At 49.1% G+C, this 25224-nt stretch overlaps 1 protein-coding gene across 2 annotated transcripts in view; it reads right to left on the bottom strand.

The window, feature by feature from the left end:
• The window catches only part of LOC129813264 (sodium/calcium exchanger 3-like), a 155295-nt gene that overhangs the window by 108414 nt on the left and 21657 nt on the right, over positions 1-25224 (bottom strand). For both annotated transcript variants that reach the window (XM_055865573.1, XM_055865574.1), the window contains exon 2: positions 21910-23848. In XM_055865573.1, the coding sequence (XP_055721548.1) occupies positions 21910-23762 (1853 nt within the window). In that variant the 5' untranslated portion in view covers positions 23763-23848. The remainder of the gene's footprint in view (positions 1-21909; positions 23849-25224) is intronic.

The following is a 25224-nucleotide window of genomic DNA, read 5'->3' as shown; positions in this document are numbered from 1 at the left end:
ACCAATGGAACAGCTGGTAGCTCCAGCAGCACCCTGGGAATAGACCAATGGAACAGCTGGTAGCTCCAGCAGCACCCTGGGAATAGACCAATGGAACAGCTGGTAGCTCCAGCAGCACCCTGGGAATAGACCAATGGAACAGCTGGTAGCTCCAGCAGCACCCTGGGAATAGACCAATGGAACAGCTGGTAGCTCCAGCAGCACCCTGGGAATAGACCAATGGAACAGCTGGTAGCTCCAGCAGCACCCTGGGAATAGACCAATGGAACAGCTGGTAGCTCCAGCAGTACCCTGGGAATAGACCAATGGAACAATGGAACGCCCGGCGTTCGCACCTTGAGGGGGGGGTTCTGTCACGTTCCTGACCTATTTTTATGTTATTTTGATTATGTTTAGTTGGTCAGGGCGTGAGTTGGGGTGGGCATTGTATGTTGTGTGTGTTTGGTTAGTCCATGGGTGTTGTATGTGTATGGGATAGTGTTTGTTAGGTTGTCTAGTTATGTCTATGGCTGCCTAGATTGGGTCTCAATCAGAGACAGCTGTCATTCATTTGTCTCTGATTGGGAGCCAGATTTAAGGTAGCCATAGGCAGTAGGCTTTTGTGGGTGTTTGTTCCTGTGTCCTCACAGGACAGTTGAAGGTTAGTCTCATTTGTTGTTTTGTAGTTTTGTAGTGTGTTGTTTTGCTGTTTCCATTAAAAGATGGCTTATTTCCCTCAATCCGCATCTTGGTCCTATCCATGCTCCTCCTCGTCTAAGGGGGAGAACAGCAATGACTGCCTTTACAGAAATACCCACCACAACAGGACCAAGCGGATTGAGGAGAGAGAAAAGGAACTACAGCAATGGGGAAAAGAGGAATGGACTTGGGAGGAGATTCTGGACGGAGAAGGACCCTGGGCACAGCCAGTGGAGTGTCGCCGCCCCAAAGCGGAGCTGGAGGCAGCGAAAGCGGAGAGGCGGCATTATGAGGCGCTTGCAAGGCAGAGTGGCTGGAAACCCGAGAGGCTCACCCAAAAATTTCTTGGGGGGGGGCTAAAGGGGAGTGGCGAAGCCGGGTTGGATACCTGAGCCAACTCCCCGGGCTTGCCGTGGAGTAAGAGGGCGTCGTACTGGTCAGACACCGTGTTATGCGGTGAAGCGCACGGTGTCCCCAGTACGCGTGCTTAGCCCAGTGCGGGCTATTCCACCTTGCCGCACTGGGAGGGCTAGGTTGGGCATCGAGCCGGATGCCATGAAGCCGGCCCAACGTATCTGGCCTCCAGTACGTCTCCTCGGGCCGGCGTACATGGCACCAGCCTTACAGGTGGTGTCCCCGGTTCGCCTGCATAGCCCAGTGCGGGCTATTCCACCTCGCCGCACTGGCAGGGCTACGGGGATCATTCAACCTGGTAGGGTTGGGGAGGCTCGGTGCTCAAGAGCACGTGTCCTCCTTCACGGTCCGGTATATCCGGCGCCACCTTCCCACCCCAGCTCAGTACCACCAGTGCCTACACCACGCACCAGGCTTCCAGTCCATCTCCAGAGCCCTGTTCCTCCTCCACGTACTCTCCCTATGGTGCGTGTCTCCAGCCCAGTGCCTCCAGTTCCGGCACCACGCACCAAGCCTCCTGTGCGTCTCCAGAGCCCTGGACGCACTGTTCCTTCTCCCCGCACTTGCCCTGAGGTGCGTGCCCTCAGCCCGGTACCTCCAGTTCCGGTACCACGCACCAGGCCTAGAGTGCGCCACGAGAGTCCAGTGTGCCCTGTTCCTGTTCCCCGCACTCGCCCTGAGGTGCGTGCCCTCAGCCCGGTACCTCCAGTTCCGGTACCACGCACCAGGCCTATAGTGCGTCTCAGCCGGCCAGAGTCTGCCGTCTGCCCAGCGGTGCCTGAACGGCCCGTCTGCCCAGCTCCGTCTGAGCCATCTGTCTGCCCAGCTCCGTCTGAGCCATCTGTCTGCCCAGCGCCGTCTGAGCCATCTGTCTGCCCAGCGCCGTCTGAGCCATCTGTCTGCCCAGCGCCGTCTGAGCCATCTGTCTGCCCAGCGCCATCTGTCTGCCCAGCGCCGTCTGAGCCATCTGTCTGCCCAGCGCCGTCTGAGTCATCCGTCTGCCACGAGCCATTAGAGCCGCCCGTCTGTCCCGAGCCAGTAGAGCCGTCCGTCAGTCAGGAGCCGCTAGAGCCGTCCGTCAGTCAGGAGCTGCCAGAGACGCCCGCCAGTCAGGAGCTGCCAGAGACGCCCGCCAGTCAGGAGCTGCCAGAGACGCCCGCCAGTCAGGAGCTGCCAGAGACGCCCGCCAGTCAGGAGCTGCCAGAGACGCCCGCCAGTCAGGAGCTGCCAGAGACGCCCGCCAGTCAGGAGCTGCCAGAGACGTCCGACAGTCCGGAGCTGCCCTACAGTCCGGAGCTGCCCTACAGTCCGGAGCTGCCCTACAGTCCGGAGCTGCCCTACAGTCCGGAGCTGCCCTACAGTCCGGAGCTGCCCTACAGTCCGGAGCTGCCGGAGTCCCTCAGCCCGGACCTGCCGGAGTCCCTCAGCCCGGACCTGCCGGAGTCCCTCAGCCAGGACCTGCCGGAGTCCCTCAGCCAGGACCTGCCGGAGTCCCTCAGCCAGGACCTGCCGGAGTCCCTCAGCCAGGACCTGCCGGAGTCCCTCAGCCAGGACCTGCCGGAGTCCCTCAGCCAGGACCTGCCGCCCCTTATCCCGGTGCTGGTCCTTATCCCGGTGCTGCCCCTTATCCCGGTGCTGCCCCTTGTCCCGGTGCTGCCCCTTGTCCCGGTGCTGCCCCTTGTCCCGGTGCTGCCCCTTGTCCCGGTGCTGCCCCTTGTCCCGGTGCTGCCCCTTGTCCCGGTGCTGCCCCTTGTCCCGGTGCTGCCCCTTGTCCCGGTGCTGCCCCTTGTCCCGGTGCTGCCCCTTCTCCCGGTGCTGCCCCTTCTCCCGGTGCTGGTCGCTCATTTAGGTGGTGTTAGTGGGAGGGTGGTCATTGGGAGGGGGATAAAGAAGCGGGGATTGATTATGGTGGGGTGGGGACCTCGCCCTCAGCCTGAGCCACCACCGTGGTCAACTGCCCACCCAGACCCTCCCCTGGACTTTGTGCTGGTGCGCCCGGCGTTCGCACCTTGAGGGGGGGGTTCTGTAACGTTCCTGACCTATTTTTATGTTATTTTGATTATGTTTAGTTGGTCAGGGCGTGAGTTGGGGTGGGCATTGTATGTTGTGTGTGTTTGGTTAGTCCATGGGTGTTGTATGTGTATGGGATAGTGTTTGTTAGGTTGTCTAGTTATGCCTATGGCTGCCTAGATTGGGTCTCAATCAGAGACAGCTGTCATTCATTTGTCTCTGATTGGGAGCCAGATTTAAGGTAGCCATAGGCAGTAGGCTTTTGTGGGTGTTTGTTCCTGTGTCCTCACAGGACAGTTGAAGGTTAGTCTCATTTGTTGTTTTGTAGTTTTGTAGTGTGTTGTTTTGCTGTTTCCATTAAAAGATGGCTTATTTCCCTCAATCCGCATCTTGGTCCTATCCATGCTCCTCCTCGTCTAAGGGGGAGAACAGCAATGACTGCCTTTACAGCAGCACCCTGGGAATAGACCAATGGAACAGCTGGTAGCTCCACCGATGTTTTAGGTTCAATTCCCACTAGGATCACACACAAGTATGAAACATTATTGCACTGTACTATCACAATGTATAAAATAATATGTTCGATATATGAACCTGATCTGTCTGTGACAACCCGTTACAGTTTTTTTTTTTTTTTTTTACAATCGCTAGGACCCAGTTCTCAATACTTAGGTCACTTTTTCAAAACTCTTCACACAGTTCTCCTAATCCACTTTCAGCTTGGGCACGGGAGTTAATTTCACATTCAAAATTGCACTAAAACTACCCAAAACACTTCGTACACGTCTCAGATCAACTCGTTCTTCCAGAACACTAGCAAAGGTTGTCACCCAACAAGAACGCGTTGTCACTCAAGAATTACACAATGTCTTCTGTAAAAATGTCTTTACAAAACAAGAATGACACCTCTCTTCTGTTTAGAATTCACTGCAGTTTATGTTACAGGAATGAATCAGACACGATGCAATATGCTTCAATATGTTTTATGTCATTTATTTTGGCATGGAGTGATTCCAAAAATACCATCATTTGTATATACACCATCTACCGATACAGATGCAGTAGCAATGCTAGTCAACCCTGTCTTTTGCATTTGGCCACAGGTTCTCATCCACGTCACAACTTATGTCATCTTGGACAATACACCCAGGAAAGAATCTTTTGGCGTGCCTGGTCCATCCCTGGCAATCTTCTGCAGATATGTCCAGGCATCCAGCATTTATTGCGTCCAGGAGGGACATTTGATCATGTGGATGGTGGACATGAACCTTCCACCTCCATGAGGAAAATACTTCCTCTATGGGGTTGAGGAATGGAGAGTAAGGTGGGAGGAAAAGTGACATCATCCTGGGATGGGCTGCATACCACTCTGTGACGGCACGGGAGTGGTGAAATGCCACGTTGTCTCCATTCAATTACAAACGTTGGCCCGATTTCGCCTCGTTGCAACCCTTTCCTCACCCGGCACAACCCTTCCATAGAGATCACCCAGGAATGAAATGAGACGCTCGGTGTTGTATGGCCCAATTAGCGGTTTGTGTAACAGCAATCCATCAGAGGATATTGCTGCACACATTGTGATGTTGGCACGCCTCTGGCCCGGGACATCCACTGTGGCTCTTTTCCCAATCACATTCCTTCCTCGCCGCCATGTTTTGGCCGAGTTGAAACCAGCCTCGTCCACAAAGATGAATATGTGGGGTGTTTGCCTGGCTTCAATCTCCATGACTCTCTAAAATACATCCACAAGGCAACATAAGAGTTATTACGGGAGTTTACATTATACATTAAAACATGCCATTGTGTCCTGTTTGGTTTTGATCAAAACCAGTTGTGTATTTTATAGTCCTCTTACCTGGACATATTAGTTCCTGAGTTGCTTGACTCGTTCAGAGTTCCTCTCAAAGGGGGACAACTGCTTCATCGTGACTTGATGATGTTCTCAGGACTCTAGAAATAGTTGTTATGCTTACATTGTGAATATTTCCAAATGTAATGTTGTCTGCCGACACTCTGTCCTGAATCTCTGTGAGTTTTATGTCATTGTTTCTGATGACCATGTCACCGATGGCAGTGAAAATCAGCACAGCAGTGAAAATCCTACCTCTCCCGTCTGTGGGAGGTAACCGTTAGGTCTTAAGCAGAAATACAAAAACTATTACACACAAGTGGGTTTGGAGGCTTTGCTCACTTTGCTCCTGTAATGTGCAGTTCAGTCAGATGATCAGAATGCACATCTTACCTGTTGTTCTGCCCGGAAGTTTCTCATAATAGATGCTACTATTGAGCGTTGCAGATTTGTCTGCTCTCTCAGACCAGCCTCTCTCGTTGATAGACCAGGATTTATTACATGATCAGTTATAGTAGCCCTAATCTCGTCTGAGACTACAGCTCTTGATCTTCCTCTCAGTCTTCTTCCACCACGCATACGTACTCCTCTTCCTCTCCCTCTTCCTCTTCCTCTCCCAGCCACTCTTCTTCCTCTCCCTCTCCCTCTTCCTCTCCCAGCCACTCTTCTCCCTCTCCCTCTCCCTCTCCCTCTTCCTCTCCCAGCCACTCTTCTTCCTCTGTCAGCCACTTCTCTCTCTCTGGCTGGGTCCATGTTTACATTACACTACAGCATTATTCCTAAGATGTTCCCTTTTGTACAGATGGTAATGAAACTGAAAGACTAACACCTGGTTAGGTGTTCAGCTACAACGGGAATCAGCTGTGGTTGGTCTAATTGTTTTGATAGTATTACATTTTTTAGATTTGGAATATATTTCAATACGATATTACTGTAGAAATGTAGGTAATTGTTGTCTTATTCAATTTTGTGTTATGTTTTAAACTTAATTTTAACAGTTTTGAAAAGAGTATGTAAACATGTGCACATTGGCCTGTAGGTACATAGAGTTTTGGTGGCGGTTGTGTCTGAGTGAGAAAATAATTCATGACATTTGAAAGATGTAGTCATTGAATGCATTTTGTGTCAAAGCAATGAAACATGATCCACAGTTTAGCCCACATAGACTGCTGTTGTGCTCACTGTGTGAAATGTTTTGAAAAAGTGACCTAAATATTGAGAAATGGGTCCTAGCGATTGTAAAAAAAAACTATAATCTACAATACAGGCCTGCCCTGTCCAAAGCTCCTATTACCGTGTTAACGCCAAGAGGACACCTGACACAGGACCAGGCCCAAAGGTCATAAAGCCGAGTGTCAGAAGAGGCTCGGCTATCTCATTCCCAGGATTCATAGCGAGCCAGAGCCCGACACCAAGTTATGCGACTAACTGAATGACTGGACCAAATGAGGTCATGAAGATTGGCTAACTGAATGACTGGACCAGATTTTAAAAAGATTTATTTAACCTGGAAATTCAGTTAAGAACAAATTCTTATTGACAATGACAGCCTACTCTGGCCAGACCTCGATGACGCTGGGCCAATTGTGCGTCGCCCTATGGGACTCCCAATCACGGCCAGACGTGATGGAGCCTGGATTTGAACCAGGGACTGTAGTGACACTTCTTGCATTGAGATGCAGTGCCTTAGACCGCTGCGCCACTCAGGAGGCCATAAATGAGATGAGGTCATGAGGATAGACTAACTGACTGACTGGCTGGCTGGCTAGCTGACCAGATGAGGTCATGAGGATAGACTGAATGACTGACTGGCTGGCTGACTGGCTGACTGGCTGACCAGATGAGGTCATGAGGATAGACTGAATGACTGAATGACGGAATGACTGGCTGACTGACTGACTAACGGACTGGCTGACTGGCTAGCTGACCAGATGAGGTCATGAGGATAGACTGAATGACTGAATGACTGGCTGACTGACTGGCTGACTGACTGACTGACTGACTGAATGAATGACTGACTGGCTGACCAGATGAGGTCATGAAGTGCAGCAAAAAGAAGAAGAAAAGAGAAGTCAGATCATAGGAAGCCTTCCTTACTGCCACGCTGACGGTTGGTCTAGTGATCTCAGATCATAGGAATCCTTCCTTACTGCCGCGCTGACGGTTGGCCTAGTGATCTCAGATCATAGGAAGCCTTCCTTACTGCCGCGCTGACGGTTGGCCTAGTGATCTCAGATCATAGGAAGCCTTCCTTACTGCCGCGCTGACGGTTGGCCTAGTGATCTCAGATCATAGGAAGCCTTCCTTACTGCCACGCTGACGGTTGGTCTAGTGATCTCAGATCATAGGAAGCCTTCCTTACTGCCACGCTGACGGTTGGCCTAGTGATCTCAGATCATAGGAAGCCTTCCTTACTGCCACGCTGACGGTTGGCCTAGTGATCTCAGATCATAGATAGCCTTCCTTACTGCCGCGGTGACGGTTGGCCTAGTGATCTCAGATCATAGGAAGCCTTCCTTACTGCCACGCTGACGGTTGGCCTAGTGATCTCAGATCATAGGAAGCCTTCCTTACTGCCGCGCTGACGGTTGGCCTAGTGATCTCAGATCATAGATAGCATTCCTTACTGCCGCGGTGACGGTTGGCCTAGTGATCTCAGATCATAGGAAGCCTTCCTTACTGCCACGCTGACGGTTGGCCTAGTGATCTCAGATCATAGGAAGCCTTCCTTACTGCCACGCTGACGGTTGGCCTAGTGATCTCAGATCATAGGAAGCCTTCCTTACTGCCGCGCTGACGGTTGGTCTAGTGATCAACACCGCTGTCTCCGGAATACACATTCGCAGTGGAATCACCATTGTGGCAATTTCTATCCTGTCCCAGCCACCCTTGTACCTCAGCCTGTCCCTGTGCCACCTTCAGGAAATCTTTGACTATGTACAGACTCAGTGAGCATAGCCTTGCTATTGAGAAAGGCCTCCAATGACAGACCTGGCTCTGAAGAGAAGACAGGCTATGTGCAAACAGCCCACAAAATGAGGTGGAAACTGAGCTGCACTTCCTAACCTCCTGCTAAATGTATGACCATATTAGAGACACATATTTCCCTCAGATTACACAGACCCATAAATAATTCGAAAACAAATCCAATCTTGATAAACCCCCATATCTACTGGGTGAAATATAACAGTGGGATATCACAACAGCAATATTTGTAACCAGTGAAGAACAAACACCATTGTAAATACTTTTTTTTAACTCTTTGCCCATCATTGCAACACTGTATATCGTCATAATATCATTTACATTTAAGTCATTTAGCAGACGCTCTTATCCAGAGCGACTTACAAATTGGAAAGTTCATACATATTCATCCTGGTCCCCCCGTGGGAATTGAACCCCGGTCCCCCCGTAGGAATTGAACCCACAACCCTGGCGTTGCAAGCGCCATGCTCTACCAACTGAGCCACACGGGACCACAATAATATGACATTTGAGATGTCTTTATTCTTTTGGAACTTTTTGTAAGTGTAATGTTTACTGTAAATTTTGTATTGTTTATTTCACTTTGGTTTATTATCCATTTCACTTGCTTTGGCAATGTAAACATATGTTTCCCATGCCAATAAAGCCCCTTAAATTAAAATTGGGATAGAGACAATTTGAGTTAGAGAGAGAGAGAGAGAGAGAGAGAGAGAGAGAGAGGGAGAGAGGGAGAGAGAGAGAGAGAGAGAGAGAGAGAGAGAGAGAGAGAGAGGGAGAGAGAGAGAGAGAGAGAGAGAGAGAGAGAGAGAGAGAGAGACTCAGTGGGTCTCTAATCAAGTAATCCGAGAGAGAGAGAGGAATAGAGAGAGAGAGAGAGAGAGAGAGAGAGAGAGAGAGAGAGAGAGAGAGAGAGAGAGAGAGAGAGAGAGAGAGAGAGAGAGAGAGAGAGAGAGAGAGAGAGAGAGAGAGAGAGAGAGAGAGAGAAAGAAAGAAAGAAAGAAAGAAAGAGAGAGAGGGGAGAGGAAGAGAGAGAGATGAGAGGGGAGAGGAAGAGAGAGAGAGGAATAGAGAGAGGGAGAGGAAGAGAGAGAAGAAGAAAGAGAGGAAGAGAGAGAGCGAGAGAGAGGAAGAGAGAGAGAGAGAGAGCACTAAGGCTTTAGAGAATCATTTCATGTCATCTCCTATTGCCAGTAATTACCACTAAGACTGAAGGATGTGTCTCGCCATCACAGGAGGTTGGTGGGTCCTTAATTGGGGAGAACGGGCTTGTGGTAATAACTGGAGCGGAATTAGTGGAATGGTATCAAAGAAATCAAACACGTGGTTCCTACCTTTTACCTCAGTACTTTGTTGAAGCACCTTTGGCAGTGATTACAGCCACAAGTCTTCTTGGGTATGACGCACAAGCTTGGCACACCTGTATTTGGGGAGTTTCTCGGATTCTTCTCTGCAGATCCTCTGAAAGCTCTGTTAGGTTGGATGGGGAGCGTCGCTGCACAGCTATTTTCAGGGTCTCTCCAGAGATGTTCGATCGGGTTCAAGTCCGGGCTCTGGCTGGGCCACTCAAGGACATTCAGAGTCCCAAAACATTGTCTTGGCTGTGTGCTTAGGGTCGTTGTCCTGTTGGAAGGTGAACCTTTGCCCCAGTCTGAGGTCCTGAGTGCTCTGGAGTAGGTTTTCATCAAGGATCTCTCTGTACTTTGCTCCATTCATCTTTCCCTCGATCCTGACTAGTCTCCCAGTCCCTGCCGCTGAAAAACATCCCCACAGCATGATGCTGCCACCACCATGCTTCACCGTAAGGATGGTGCCAGGTTTCCTCTAGACGTGACGCTTGCATTCAGGCCAAAGAGTAAAATCTTGGTTTCATCAGACAAAATAATCTTGTTTCTCATGGTCTGAGAGTCTTCAGGTGACTTTTGGCAAACTCCAAGTGGGCTGTCATGTGCCTTTTACTGAGGACTGCCTTCCGTCTGGCCAACTCTACCATGAAGTCCTGTTTGGTGGAGTGCTGCCGAGATGATTATCCTTCTGGAAGGTTCTCCATTTCACGGAGGAACTCTGGAACTCGGTCAGAATGACCATCGGGTTGATGGTCACCTCCCTGACCAAGGCCCTTCTCTCCCAATTACTCAGTTTTGCCGGGCGGCCAGCTCTAGGAAGAGTCTTGGTGGTTCCAAATTTCCTCCATTTAAGAATGATGAAGGCCCCTGTGTTCTTGGGGACCTTCAATGCTGCAGAAATACCCTTCCCCAGATCTGTGCCTTGACACAATTCTGTCTCTGAGCTCTACAAACAATTCCTTGGACCTCATGGCTTGTTTTTTGCTCTGGACATGCACTGTCAACTGTGGGATCTTATATAGACCTCATCCTTTCCAAATCATGTCCAATCAAATGGAATTCACCACAGGTGGGCTGCAAGTTGTAGAAACTTCTCAAGGATGACCAATGGAAACAGGATGCACCTGAGCTCAATTTTGAGTCTCATAGCAAAGGCTCTAAATACTTATGTACATAAGTATTTTAAATTTTTAATACATTTGCAAAAATGTCTAAAAACGTGTTTTCCCTTTGTCGTTGGGGGGTATTGTGATGTCATTATGGAGTATTGTGATGTCATTATGGGGTATTGTGTGTAGATTGATGAGGGGAAATAAGGATTTAATCCATTTTAGAATAAGTCTGTAACACAAAATGTGTAAAAAAGTCAAGGGGTCCGATTGCAATGTATAGTGAAATCACAGATTAAACCCAGATTAAGTCTAGATTAGGCCCACATTAAACCCAGATTAAGCCTAGATTAGGCCCAGATTAAACCCAGATTAAGCCCAGATTAAGCCTAGTCAGGGACTGAAAAGCATTCTCAATAAAGATGATCTATTGTTTTTTAGTGTCAGGACTTTTATCTGTGTCAGGGAAACCGGCCCCAGATGTAAAAGGAATTAGGGACAGGCCTGGTTTACCAGTGAGAATGGGTGTCTATGTACCTGGTTTACCAGTGAGACTGTCTGTCTATGTACCAGGTTTACCAGTGAGAATGGGTGTCTATGTACCTGGTTTACCAGTGAGAATGGTTGTCTATGTACCTGGTTTACCAGGGAGAATGGTTGTCTATGTACCTTGTTTACCAGGGAGAATGGTTGTCTATGTACCTGGTTCACCAGGGAGACTGTCTGTCTATGTACCTGGTTTACCAGGGAGAATGGTTGTCTATGTACCTGGTTTACCAGTGAGACTGTCTGTCTATGTACCTGGTTTACCAGTGAGAATGGTTGTCTATGTACCTGGTTTACCAGTGAGACTGTCTGTCTATGTACCTGGTTTACCAGTGAGAATGGTTGTCTATGTACCTGGTTTACCAGTGAGACTGTCTGTCTATGTACCTGGTTTACCAGTGAGAATGGGTGTCTATGTACCTGGTTTACCAGGGAGAATGGGTGTCTATGTACCTGGTTTACCAGTGAGACTGTCTGTCTATGTACCTGGTTTACCAGTGAGAATGTCTGTCTAGTGTATATGAGCGTGACAGTGCATGTCTTGCTGCAGGGTTAGTCACATCCCAAATGGCACCCTATTCCCTACATAGTGCACTACGTTTGACTAGGGCCCTGGTCAAAAGTAGTGCACTACATAGGGAATAGGGTGCCATTTGGGACTACGGCGTAGTGTAAAGCCTGAAGCGGAGGGTCTAACTGCCCGGGTGCACACTAAATGGGTCCGTAGGGCTTTGGTCAAAAGTAGTGCACTATTTAGGGGATAGGATGTCATGTGGGATACACATACTGACTGCAGCAGGGTTATATCTTGGCAGGAGAAGAGCTGAGTGGTCCGTAGGAAGGGGATAGGTGTGGACATGTGTCCTGTCACTCCGAGAGGCAAGACGGTTACAACGTTACAGAGGGGAAGAGGGGAGGAGAGGAGAGGAGGAGGAGGGGACAACTACACATTACAGAAGGGAGGGGAGGAGGGGTGGGGGAGAGGAAGAGGGGAGAGAGAGAGAGAGCGAGAGAGAGAGAGAGAGAGAGAGAGAGAGAGAGAGAGAGAGAGAGAGAGAGAGAGAGAGAGAGAGAGAGAGAGAGAGAGAGAGAGAGAGAGAGAGAGAGAGAGAGAGAGAGAGAGAGAGAGAGAGAGAGAGAGAGAGAGAGAGAGAGAGAGAGAGAGAGAGAGAGAGAGAGAGAGAGAAAAAATATTTTTTTCCCCCATTCTTCTTTTTTGATGCAAATGGAATCTAACTAATTAATTACCCACCACCAACAGTAATTATGGAATGTTCCGGAGATTGTGACAGTCTTGGTATGCCACAATCCTTTGCAGCAGAAGGACCAGAGGCTTCTGAATAAGAGGACAGAGGATGTGTCCCACACGGTCCCCTATTCACTGTGTAGTGTACCACTTTCCCCTGGTCAAAAGCACATAGGAAACCATTTTGGACATGAACCCCTGGTCAAAAGTAGTGCACTACATAGGGAATAGGGTTCAATTTGGGACATGAGCCCCTGGTCAAAAGTAGTGCACTACATAGGGAATAGGGTTCCATTTGGGACATGACGCCCTGGTCAAAAGTAGTGCACTACATAGGGAATAGGGTTCAATATGGGACATGGCCCCTGGTCAAAAGTAGTGCACTACATAGGGAATAGGGTTCCATTTGGGACATAGCCCTTGGTCAAAAGTAGTGCACTACATAGGGAATAGGGTTCCATTTGGGACATGGCCCTGGTCAAAAGTAGTGCACTACATAGGGAATAAGGTTCAATATGGGACATGAGCCCCTGGTCAAAAGTAGTGCACTACATAGGGAATAGGGTTCCATTTATGGACACACAAGGTTTCTGTATACTGTTAAGTGTATTCTTATGCGGGCGACTCTCTCAACACATCTCAACCTCAAAACATTAAGAACACCTGCTCTTTCCCTGACAGACTGACCAGGTGAATCCAGGTGAAAGATATGATCCCTTATTGATGCCACCGGTTAAATCCAATTCGATCAGTGTAGATGAAGGGGAGGAGACTGGTGGTTAAAGAAGGAGTTTTAAGCCTTGAGACAATTGAGACATGGATTGTGTCTGTGTGCCATTCAGAGGGTGAATGGACAAGACAAAATATTTAAGTGTCTTTTGAACGGGGTATGGTAGTAGGTGCCAGGAACCGGTTTGTTTCACACTCAACAGTTTCCCGTGTGTATCAAGAATAACTGCATAACTGCACAACTAATAGTAGTATAAACTTTTCATTACATTTCATTATAGTACAACGGTCTGATTTTCATTTTCACTACAGTACAACGGTTTGATTTGTTTGATCTTAGCTAGCTACATAGCCGTCTTTGCATCAAACATAATTGTGTAGTTATTGAGGTTCGCCAGCCAGCTATTTTCGCCCTAACGTAACGCAACGTAGCCAAACACTGCTAGCTAGCCAGCTTGCCACCGAATAGCAGCATTGTAGAAACGAGTGCATTACAACGGAACGACTTGATCAGTGTAGTGTTGGCTGACTACACAGTTGTCTTTGCTATCTTTGATTTGTATTTGTTCGATCTTAGCTAGCTACTTAGCTGGCTACATAGCCGTCTTTGTATCGGTGATAATTGTGTAGTTATCAAGGTTCGCTGAGGTTCGCTAGCCAGGTATTCTCGCCCTAACGTAACGTAGTCAACCCTGCTAGCTAGCCAGCTAGCCACCGATTAGCAGCACTGTAGAAACGATTATATTACAACGGAACGACTTGACTTGTGTAGTGTTAGCTAGCTACATAGTTTTCTTTGCTATCTTTTTATCTAAGATAATTGTGTAGCTTTGAGTAATTATCGGTTAGCTAGCCAGCTATTTTTCGCCTGCCGCGCTGCCGTCCTCCTACCTAGCCAACACTGCTAGCTAGCCAACTTCTACCGAATAGCAGCACTGTAGAAACTTACATTACAACGGAACGACTTGATTAGCGTAGTGTTAGCTAGTTGTCTTTCCTGTCCTTGTATCCATGATAATTGTGTAGTTTAGAGAAATTTAGTGAAATTGTCGAGGTTACCTAGCCAGCTTCACTTTCAACAACGTAGCCACTGCTAGCCAGGCTACTTCACCAGCCAGCAGTACTATATCATTTTAGTCAATAAGATCTTGTATTTTATTCTTATTTTTTGCAACGTAAGCCTAACTTTCTGAACATTCGAGACGTGTAGCCCACTTGTCATTCTAATCTCCTTTGCATTAGCGTAGCCTCTTCTGTAGCCGTCAACCATGTGTCTGTCTATCCCTGTTCTCTCCTCTCTGCACAGACCATACAAACGCTTCACACCGCGTGGCCGCGCCCACCCTAACCTGGTGGTCCCAGCCCGCACGACCCACGTGGAGTTCCAGGTCTCCGGTAGCCTCTGGAACTGCCGATCTGCGGCCAACAAGGCAGAGCTCATCTCAGCCTATGCGTCCCTCCAGTCCCTCGACTTCCTGGCACTGACGGAAACATGGCTCACCACAGATAACACTGCTACTCCTACTGCTCTCTCTTCGTCTGCCCACGTGTTCTCGCACACCCCGAGACCTTCTGGTCAGCGGGGTGGTGGCACCGGGATCCTCATCTCTCCCAAGTGGTCATTCTCTCTTTCTCCCCTTACCCATCTGTCTATCGCCTCCTTTGAATTCCATGCTGTCACAGTTACCAGCCCTTTCAAGCTTAACATCCTTATCATTTATCGCCCTCCAGGTTCCCTTGGAGAGTTCATCAATGAGCTTGATGCCTTGATAAGCTCCTTTCCTGAGGACGGCTCACCTCTCACAGTTCTGGGTGACTTTAACCTCCCCATGTCTACCTTTGACTCATTCCTCTCTGCCTCCTTCTTTCCACTCCTCTCCTCTTTTGACCTCACCCTCTCACCTTCCCCCCCTACTCACAAGGCAGGCAATACGCTTGACCTCATCTTTACTAGATGCTGTTCTTCCACTAACCTCATTGCAACTCCCCTCCAAGTCTCCGACCACTACCTTGTATCCTTCTCCCTCTCGCTCTCATCCAACACTTCCCACACTGCCCCTACTCGGATGGTATCGCGCCGTCCCAACCTCCGCTCTCTCTCCCCCGCTACTCTCTCCTCTTCCATCCTATCATCTCTTCCCTCTGCCCAAACCTTCTCCAACCTATCTCCTGATTCTGCCTCCTCAACCCTCCTCTCCTCCCTTTCTGCATCCTTTGACTCTCTATGTCCCCTATCCTCCAGGCCGGCTCGGTCCTCCCCTCCCGCTCCGTGGCTCGACGACTCATTGCGAGCTCACAGAACAGGGCTCCGGGCAGCCGAGCGGAAATGGAGGAAAACTCGCCTCCCTGCGGACCTGGCATCCTTTCACTCCCTCCTCTCTACATTTTCCTCTTCTGTCTCTGCTGCTAAAGCCACTTTCTACCACTCTAAATTCCAAGCATCTGCCTCTAACCCTAGGAAGCTCTTTGCCACCTTCTCCTCCCTCCTGAATCCTCCTCCCCCTCCCCCCCCCCCTCCTCCCTCTCTGCAGACGACTTCGTCAACCATTTTGAAAAGAAGGTCGACGACATCCGATCCTCGTTCGCTAAGTCAAAGGACACCGCTGGTTCTGCTCACACTGCCCAACCCTGTGCTTTGACCTCTTTCTCCCCTCTCTCTCCAGATGAAATCTCGCGTCTTGTGACGGCCGGCCGCCCAACAACCTGCCCGCTTGACCCTATCCCCTCCTCTCTTCTCCAGACCATTTCCGGAGACCTTCTACCCTACCTCACCTCGCTCATCAACTCATCCTTGACCGCTGGCTACGTCCCTTCCGTCTTCAAGAGAGCGAGAGTTGCACCCCTTCTGAAAAAACCTACACTCGATCCCTCCGATGTCAACAACTACAGACCAGTATCCCTTCTTTCTTTTCTCTCCAAAACTCTTGAACGTGCCGTCCTTGGCCAGCTCTCCTGCTATCTCTCTCAGAATGACCTTCTTGATCCAAATCAGTCAGGTTTCAAGACTAGTCACTCAACTGAGACTGCTCTTCTCTGTATCACGGAGGCGCTCCGCACTGCTAAAGCTAACTCTCTCTCCTCTGCTCTCATCCTTCTAGACCTATCGGCTGCCTTCGATACTGTGAACCATCAGATCCTCCTCTCCACCCTCTCCGAGTTGGGCATCTCCGGCGCGGCCCACGCTTGGATTGCGTCCTACCTGACAGGTCGCTCCTACCAGGTGGCGTGGCGAGAATCTGTCTCCTCACCACGCGCTCTCACCACTGGTGTCCCCCAGGGCTCTGTTCTAGGCCCTCTCCTATTCTCGCTATACACCAAGTCACTTGGCTCTGTCATAACCTCACATGGTCTCTCCTATCATTGCTATGCAGACGACACACAATTAATCTTCTCCTTTCCCCCTTCTGATGACCAGGTGGCGAATCGCATCTCTGCATGTCTGGCAGACATATCAGTGTGGATGACGGATCACCACCTCAAGCTGAACCTCGGCAAGACGGAGCTGCTCTTCCTCCCGGGGAAGGACTGTCCGTTCCATGATCTCGCCATCACGGTTGACAACTCCATTGTGTCCTCCTCCCAGAGCGCTAAGAACCTTGGCGTGATCCTGGACAACACCCTGTCGTTCTCCACCAACATCAAGGCGGTGGCCCGTTCCTGTAGGTTCATGCTCTACAACATCCGCAGAGTACGACCCTGCCTCACACAGGAAGCGGCGCAGGTCCTAATCCAGGCACTTGTCATCTCCCGTCTGGATTACTGCAACTCGCTGCTGGCTGGGCTCCCTGCCTGTGCCATTAAACCCCTACAACTCATCCAGAACGCCGCAGCCCGTCTGGTGTTCAACCTTCCCAAGTTCTCTCACGTCACCCCGCTCCTCCGCTCTCTCCACTGGCTTCCAGTTGAAGCTCGCATCCGCTACAAGACCATGGTGCTTGCCTACGGAGCTGTGAGGGGAACGGCACCTCAGTACCTTCAGGCTCTGATCAGGCCCTACACCCAAACAAGGGCACTGCGTTCATCCACCTCTGGCCTGCTCGCCTCCCTACCACTGAGGAAGTACAGTTCCCGCTCAGCCCAGTCAAAACTGTTCGCTGCTCTGGCCCCCCAATGGTGGAACAAACTCCCTCACGACGCCAGGACAGCGGAGTCAATCACCACCTTCCGGAGACACCTGAAACCCCACCTCTTCAAGGAATACCTAGGATAAAGCTACAACACAACCTGAACCCTGTAATATCTACACAACCTGAACCCTGTAATAACTACACAACCTGAACCCTGTAATAACTACACAACCTGAACCCTGCATAACTACACAACCTGAACCCTGTAATAACTACACAACCTGAACCCTGTAATAACTACACAACCTGAACCCTGTAATAACTACACAACCTGAACCCTGCAATAACTACACAACCTGAACCCTGCACAACTACACAACTACACAACCTGAACCCTGCATAACTACACAACCTGAACCCTGCATAACTACACAACCTGAACCCTGTAATAACTAAACAACCTGAACCCTGCAATATCTACACAACCTGAACCCTGCAATAACTACACAACCTGAACCCTGCCTAACTACACAACCTGAACCCTGTAATAACTAAACAACCTGAACCCTGCAATATCTACACAACCTGAACCCTGCAATAACTACACAACCTGAACCCTGCAATATCTACACAACCTGAACCCTGTAATAACTACACAACCTGAACCCTGCCTATCTACACAACCTGAACCCTGTAATAACTACACAACCTGAACCCTGCAATATCTACACAACCTGAACCCTGTAATAACTACACAACCTGAACCCTGTAATAACTACACAACCTGAACCCTGTAATAACTACACAACGTGAACACTGCAATAACTACACAACCTGAACCCTGTAATAACTACACAACCTGAACCCTGCATAACTACACAACCTGAACCCTGTAATAACTACACAACCTGAACCCTGTAATATCTACACAACCTGAACCCTGCAATATCTACACAACCTGAACCCTGTAATATCTACACAACCTGAACCCTGTAATAACTACACAACCTGAACCCTGTAATAACTACACAACCTGAACCCTGTAATAACTACACAACCTGAACCCTGCAATAACTACACAACCTGAACCCTGTACTAACTACACAACCTGAACCCTGTAATAACTACACAACCTGAACCCTGCATAACTACACAACCTGAACCCTGTAATAACTACACAACCTGAACCCTGTAATATCTACACAACCTGAACCCTGCAATATCTACACAACCTGAACCCTGTAATATCTACACAACCTGAACCCTGTAATAACTACACAACCTGAACCCTGTAATAACTACACAACCTGAACCCTGTAATAACTACACAACCTGAACCCTGTAATAACTACACAACCTGAACCCTGTAATAACTACACAACCCGAACCCTGCATAACTACACAACCTGAACCCTGCACAACTACACAACTACACAACCTGAACCCTGCATAACTACACAACCTGAACCCTGCATAACTACACAACCTGAACCCTGTAATAACTACACAACCTGAACCCTGTAATAACTACACAACCTGAACCCTGTAATAACTACACAACTACACAGCCTGAACCCTGCAATAACTACACAACCTGAACCCTGTAATAACTACACAACCTGAACCCTGTAATAACTACACAACCTGAACCCTGTAATAACTACACAACCTGAACCCTGTAATAACTACACAACCTGAACCCTGTAATAACTACACAACCTGAACCCTGTAATAACTACACAACCTGAACCCTGTAATAACTAGACAACCTGAACCCAGCATAACTACACAACCTGAACCCTGTAATAACTACACAACCTGAACCCTGCATAACTACACAACCTGAACCCTGTAATAACTACACAACCTGAACCCTGTAATAACTACACAACCTGAACCCTGTAATAACTACACAACCTGAACCCTGTAATAACTACACAACCTGAACCCTGTAATAACTACACAACCTGAACCCTGCATAACTACACAACATCTGTCTCAATGATGCTAGTTGTAGAGGTTGTGTAGTCTAGTTGCATCACCCCAGTGTAGAGGGGAGTCAAGTGACAGCAAAGTGAATGTGTGTGATCTAGATGGTGTGATCTAGATTGTGTATTCTAGAAGGTGTGTAGATGGTGTGATCTAGATGGTATGTAGATGGTGTGTAGATGGTGTGATCTAGATGGTGTGTAGATGGTGTGTAGATGGTGTGATCTAGATTGTGTGATCTAGATGGTGTGTAGATGGTGTGATCTAGATGGTGTGATCTAGATGGTGTGTAGATGGTGTGTAGATGGTGTGATCTAGATTGTGTGATCTAGATGGTGTGTAGATGGTGTGTAGATGGTGTGTAGATGGTGTGATCTAGATGGTGTGTAGAAGGTGTGTAGATGGTGTGATCTAGATGGTGTGATCTAGATGGTGTGATCTAGATTGTGTGATCTAGATGGTGTGTAGATGGTGTGTAGATGGTGTGATCTAGATGGTGTGATCTAGATGGTGTGTAGATGGTGTGTAGATGGTGTGTAGATGGTGTGATCTAGATGGTGTGATCTAGATGGTGTGTAGATGGTGTGATCTAGATGGTGTGTAGATGGTGTGATCTAGATGGTGTGTAGATGGTGTGATCTAGATGGTGTGTAGATGGTGTGATCTAGATGGTGTGATCTAGATTGTGTGATCTAGATGGTGTGTAGATGGTGTGTAGATGGTGTGATCTAGATGGTGTGATCTAGATGGTGTGTAGATGGTGTGATCTAGATGGTGTGTAGATGGTGTGATCTAGATGGTGTGATCTAGATGGTGTGTAGATGGTGTGATCTAGATGGTGTGATCTAGATGGTGTGATCTAGATGGTGTGATCTAGATGGTGTGTAGATGGTGTGTAGATGGTGTGTAGATGGTGTGATCTAGATGATGTGATCTAGAAGGTGTGATCTAGATGGTGTGATCTAGATGGTGTGATCTAGATTGTGTGATCTAGATTGTGATACACAACTACACTACACACTACACTACACACTACACTACACTACACTACACTACACACTACACCACACTACACTATACTACAGTACACTACACTACACTACACACTACACTACACTACACTATACTACAGTACACTACACTACACTACACTATACTACAGTACACTACACTACACTACACACTACACTACACTACACTATACTACAGTACACTACCCTACACTACACTACACTACACTACACTACACTACACTACAGTACACTACACTACACTACAGTACACTACACTACACTACACTACACTACACTACACACTACACTACACTACACTATACTACACTACAGTACACTACCCTACAGTACACTACACTACACTACAGTACACTACACTACACTACACTACACTACACTACACTACACTACACAACACTACACTACACTACATAGAGAGACACTACACTCCAGTACAGTACACTACACAACACTACACTACACTACACTACACAACACTACACTACAGTACACTACACTACACTACACTACACTACACTACATAGAGAGACACTACACTACAGTACACTACAGTACACTACACTACACTACACTACAGTACACTACACAACACTACACTACACTACACTACACTACAGTACACTACACTACACTACACTACAGTACACTACACTACACAACACTACACTACACTACACTACACTACATAGAGAGACACTACACTACAGTACAGTACAGTACAGTACACTACACAACACTACACTACAGTACAGTACAGTACAGTACACTACACTACACTACACTACAGTACACTACACTACACAACACAACACTACAGTACAGTACACTACACTACACTACACTACACTACACTACACTACACTACAGTTAATGCTGTGTCAATCATGATGTAGACCTCTGTGCAGATTACAGTACATTTCTGTAGTGCTTCTGCACAGTCAGTGCTATATTCTCCAGAAAACAGACAGCTAGGACTTGCCTCAGCATCAGGGCTCTCTATTGCACGCAACACACACAGGATGACTGTAAAGAGGACTTGATGAGAGAGAGAGAGAGAGAGAGAGAGAGAGAGAGAGCGAGAGCGAGAGCGAGAGCGAGAGCGAGAGAGAGAGAGAGAGAGAGAGAGAGCGAGAGAGAGAGAGCGAGAGAGAGAGAGAGAGAGAGAGAGAGAGAGAGAGAGAGAGAAAGAGAAATGAATGGAGACGTTGTATATGACTTAATAAAAGGTGTCATTGAGTTCCTACATCAACATCCTGTGTAGCAACAGGTGAAAGGTGAAAGGTGAAAGAGAGAGAAAAAGATCATGCCATTTAGCAGATGACTTTACACAGAGCGACTTACAGTCTCACGACAATACAATTTACGTATGGGTGGTCCCAGCGGGAAGCGAACTCTGAGCCTTTTGTGTTGCAAGCATCAAGCTGTACCGACTGAGCTACACAGGATATCTGCGTAACCAACTCTAATTCTACTGTTCTACTATAGAAAGTATCTTGTGTACAAGCTAACATAAGTTGATCCCGATAGTGTGAACAATACCAAAACCCCATTGTTAAATAAATAGGGAACCCCCCCCCCCCATTTTAAATCAACAGGGAAAAATACATTGATCACCACAATTTAAAGGGGTCGACCCAGATCTCCTCCCACCATCCAGCCCTCCCAGGTGAATTTATAATAAAGTAGATCTTTGAAACCACTAAAATGACCAATCACAATCCCACCAAACAATCCACAAGTAATGTTGCCCCTTGCTAGACAAAAATCAGTCACCAATCAATCCACTAATCAATCAACCAATCAATCAATCCATCCATTAATTAATGAATTACTCATCCAATCAGTCAACCAATCAATCAATCCATGAATCAATCAATCATATTAAAATGAAATAAAAGTGTGTCTCTTACCAGGTCTCGTCGTTCCTGAACTCCAGTTCTCCGTAGGTGTCCTCAAAGTCCTCCCCTCCTCCCTTGGCGATCCCCTCCATGGTACGATAGGGCACGATGACTGTCCCCCTCGCGCCCGAAGTCCTCAGCACCTTCACCTCCATCACGCCCACGCTCTCGCTCACCTGACACGTGTCGCTCTCGAAGGTGAATATCCCGGCGTGGTCGTCGTCCAGGATGGTAACTGTGGCGACGGACGGGAACCCCAGCAGGGCTTTAGGGTACGGGAGAGAGTTGGGGGACAGTAGCGTCTCATCCTCGTCTGATTCCAGGACGCGCACGTTGCTGAGACGTACGAAGAAGTGCTCGTCCTCCTCGAAGATGTCGTCGTCGATGATTCCGATGCTGATCTCCTTGACGATCTCGCTGGGCTTGAACACCACCGTGCCCTCCGTAAACTCGTAGTCGGCGCCGGCGTTGGCCGAGCCGTCCTCCGTCTTGTAATCCACGTAAATGGTATTGGCCATGTCGCCGCCCTTCCTGGAGATGGCCAGCAGGGCGGCGCCGCAGTTCTCCAGGCACTGGTACACGGCGGGTTCGAAGGCGATCCGTGACACGTACTCCTCGACGTCCTCCCCCACCACACACACCTCGTGTACGCTGGCGCTCCTCTTGGTCTGCTCCGCCACGTGCTTCTTCAGGATGTTCCCGGCGCCCGTCATCATGCGCGTGGCCTGGATGCGGTAGAAGGCTCGGCTCTTCTGCTGGTGGGACAAGGCATAGTAGTTAGCCATCTCTACCAGCTGGTCCATCTCCTTCTCTGGGTGTTTCTGCTTCAGGTCCTTCAGGATCCGGATCATATCCCGCCGAGACTCGTCCACTTCTTTCCCCTCGATCAGGCTGATGAGGTTATGGGCGACGCCTCCGTCGTGGGCGAAGTGTGAGTTGACCATCTTGCCGCCACCGTCCATCATCTCGATGCTCTTGGAGCGCTCGTGCTCGGTCTCGATGATGACGCCGCGGTGGTTGTCGGCGCGGTACTTCTTGTGCATGAACTTGTAGAAGAGGAGTCGTCTGTCGGCTACCCAGGCCAGGATGACACAGATGGGGAAGAAGGCCAGGGTTAGCAGCCCCTCCCATATCTGGACCACGTTGGGACTGAACACCGCCAGGATCATGTAGAGCCAGATGTAGGCGAAGATACTCCACGCCGCCGTCACAAAGAACACTCTGAGATGCTTCACCTTCCTCGTCTCTCCCTCGGGGATCACAGACACACACAGGCCGATGATCACGAACGTGTTGAAGGCAGCGCTGCCGACAATCGTAGACGGCCCCAGCTCGCCAGCTACGAAGTCGTGTCCGCAGACTTCGATGACAGACAGCAGGATCTCAGGGGTACTAGAACCCAGGGCCATGAGGGTGAGGTTGGAGACCGTCTCGTTCCAGACTCTGATGGTAGCGGTGGCGGTCTCTCCGTTAGCTCTCTTGATAATAATCTCCTTCTCCTGGGAGGTGATGACCTCGATGGCCGCCATGAAGCGGTCCGCTATGATGGACACTCCCAGGAACATGTAGATCATAGCTACGAAGTAGACGATGACTCGGGCCATCTTATCCCCCATGGAGGGGTCCTCAGGGTACCAGATGGGCAGGACGATTCCTGGCTTGCACCTGGACGTGCCCTCGGAGCAGGTGGCATTGTGGGAGTCTGTGGTGGCGGGGCTGGGGGTGGTGCGTGCGCCCTCTGCGCACTTGAAGGCTGCGGCCACGGAGAGCAGACCCAACCAGAGGCAGGCTTGGTAGGAGGAGGAGGACAACCCCGTCCTGATCTCTGGCCCCGGCCTCGTCAGCCTCGGCCTGAAGCGATCCATCCACCCTCGGGGGTCCTGGGGGTCCTTACCACACTGAATGGCCCTCTGGGATCCAGCACTGGGCTGTGGCTGGTACCTCACAACACCTAGAGAGAGAGAGAGAGAAAGAGAGAGAGAGAGTGAGAGAGAGAGAGAGGAGTGAGACAGAGACAGAGACAGAGTTAGAGATAGAGATAGAGGGAGTTAGAGATAGAGAGGGAGAGTGGGAGAATGACAGACATAGAGACAGATAGAGAGAGAGATGGAGATATAGAGAGGGGCAGAGAGAGAGAAAGAGAGAGGCAGAGACAGAGAGAGGCAGAGACAGAGAGAGAGAGAGAGAGAGAGAGAGAGAGAGAGAGAGAGAGAGAGGCAGAGAGAGAGAGAGAGAGAGAGAGAGAGAGAGAGAGAGAGAGAGAGAGAGAGAGAGAGAGAGAGAGAGAGAGAGAGAGAGAGAGAGAGAGAGAGAGAGAGAGAGAGAGAGAGCGAGAGAGAGAGAGAGACATAGAGAGAGGCAGAGAGAGAGAGGCAGAGACAGAGAGAGAGAGGGAGATATAGAGAGAGGCAGAGAGAGAGAGAGGCAGAGAGAGAGAGAGAGAGAGACATGAATGGCAGTTGAAAATAATACTGTATATTGTGCACTAAGAGGTCCCAGAGTTTTTTTCAAAGTGAATGGGTTGAAGCAGGGCAAGCCATGTGGTATCAGCAGACCAAGCCATGTGATATCAGCAGACCAAGCCATGCGGTATCAGCAGACCAAGCCATGTGGTAACAGCAGACCAAACCATGTGGTATCAGCAGACCAAGCCATGCGGTATCAGCAGACCAAGCCATGTGGTAACAGCAGACCAAGCCATGTGGTATCAGCAGACCAAGCCATGTGGTAACAGCAGACCAAGCCATGTGATATCAGCAGACCAAGCCATGTGATATCAACAGACCAAGCCATGTGGTATCAGCAGACCAAGCCATGTGATATCAGCAGACCAAGCCATGTGGTATCAGCAGACCAAGCCATGTGATATCAGCAGACCAAGCCATGCGGTATCAGCAGACCAAACCATGTGGTATCAACAGACCATGTAGTATCAGCAGACCAAGCCATGTGATATCAGCAGACCAAGCCATGTGGTAACAGCAGACCAAGCCATGTGGTAACAGCAGACCAAACCATGTGGTAACAGCAGACCAAACCATGTTGTATCAGCAGGCCAAGCCATGTGGTATCAGCAGACCAAGCCATGTGATATCAGCAGACCAAGCCATGTGGTATCAGCAGACCATGTGGTATCAGCAGGCCAAGCCATGTGGTATCAACAGACCAAGCCATGTGGTATCAGCAGGCCAAGCCATGTGGTATCAGCAGACCAAGCCATGTGATATCAGCAGACCAAGCCATGTGGTATCAGCAGACCATGTGGTATCAGCAGACCAAGCCATGTGGTATCAACAGACCAAGCCATGTGGTAACAGCAGACCATGT

Source organism: Salvelinus fontinalis, chromosome 16 (assembly GCF_029448725.1).
Source record: "Salvelinus fontinalis isolate EN_2023a chromosome 16, ASM2944872v1, whole genome shotgun sequence".
Taxonomy (NCBI): domain Eukaryota; kingdom Metazoa; phylum Chordata; class Actinopteri; order Salmoniformes; family Salmonidae; genus Salvelinus; species Salvelinus fontinalis.
The sequence above is the reverse complement of the archived record's forward strand: the minus strand, read 5'-3'. Positions and strand labels throughout refer to the sequence as shown.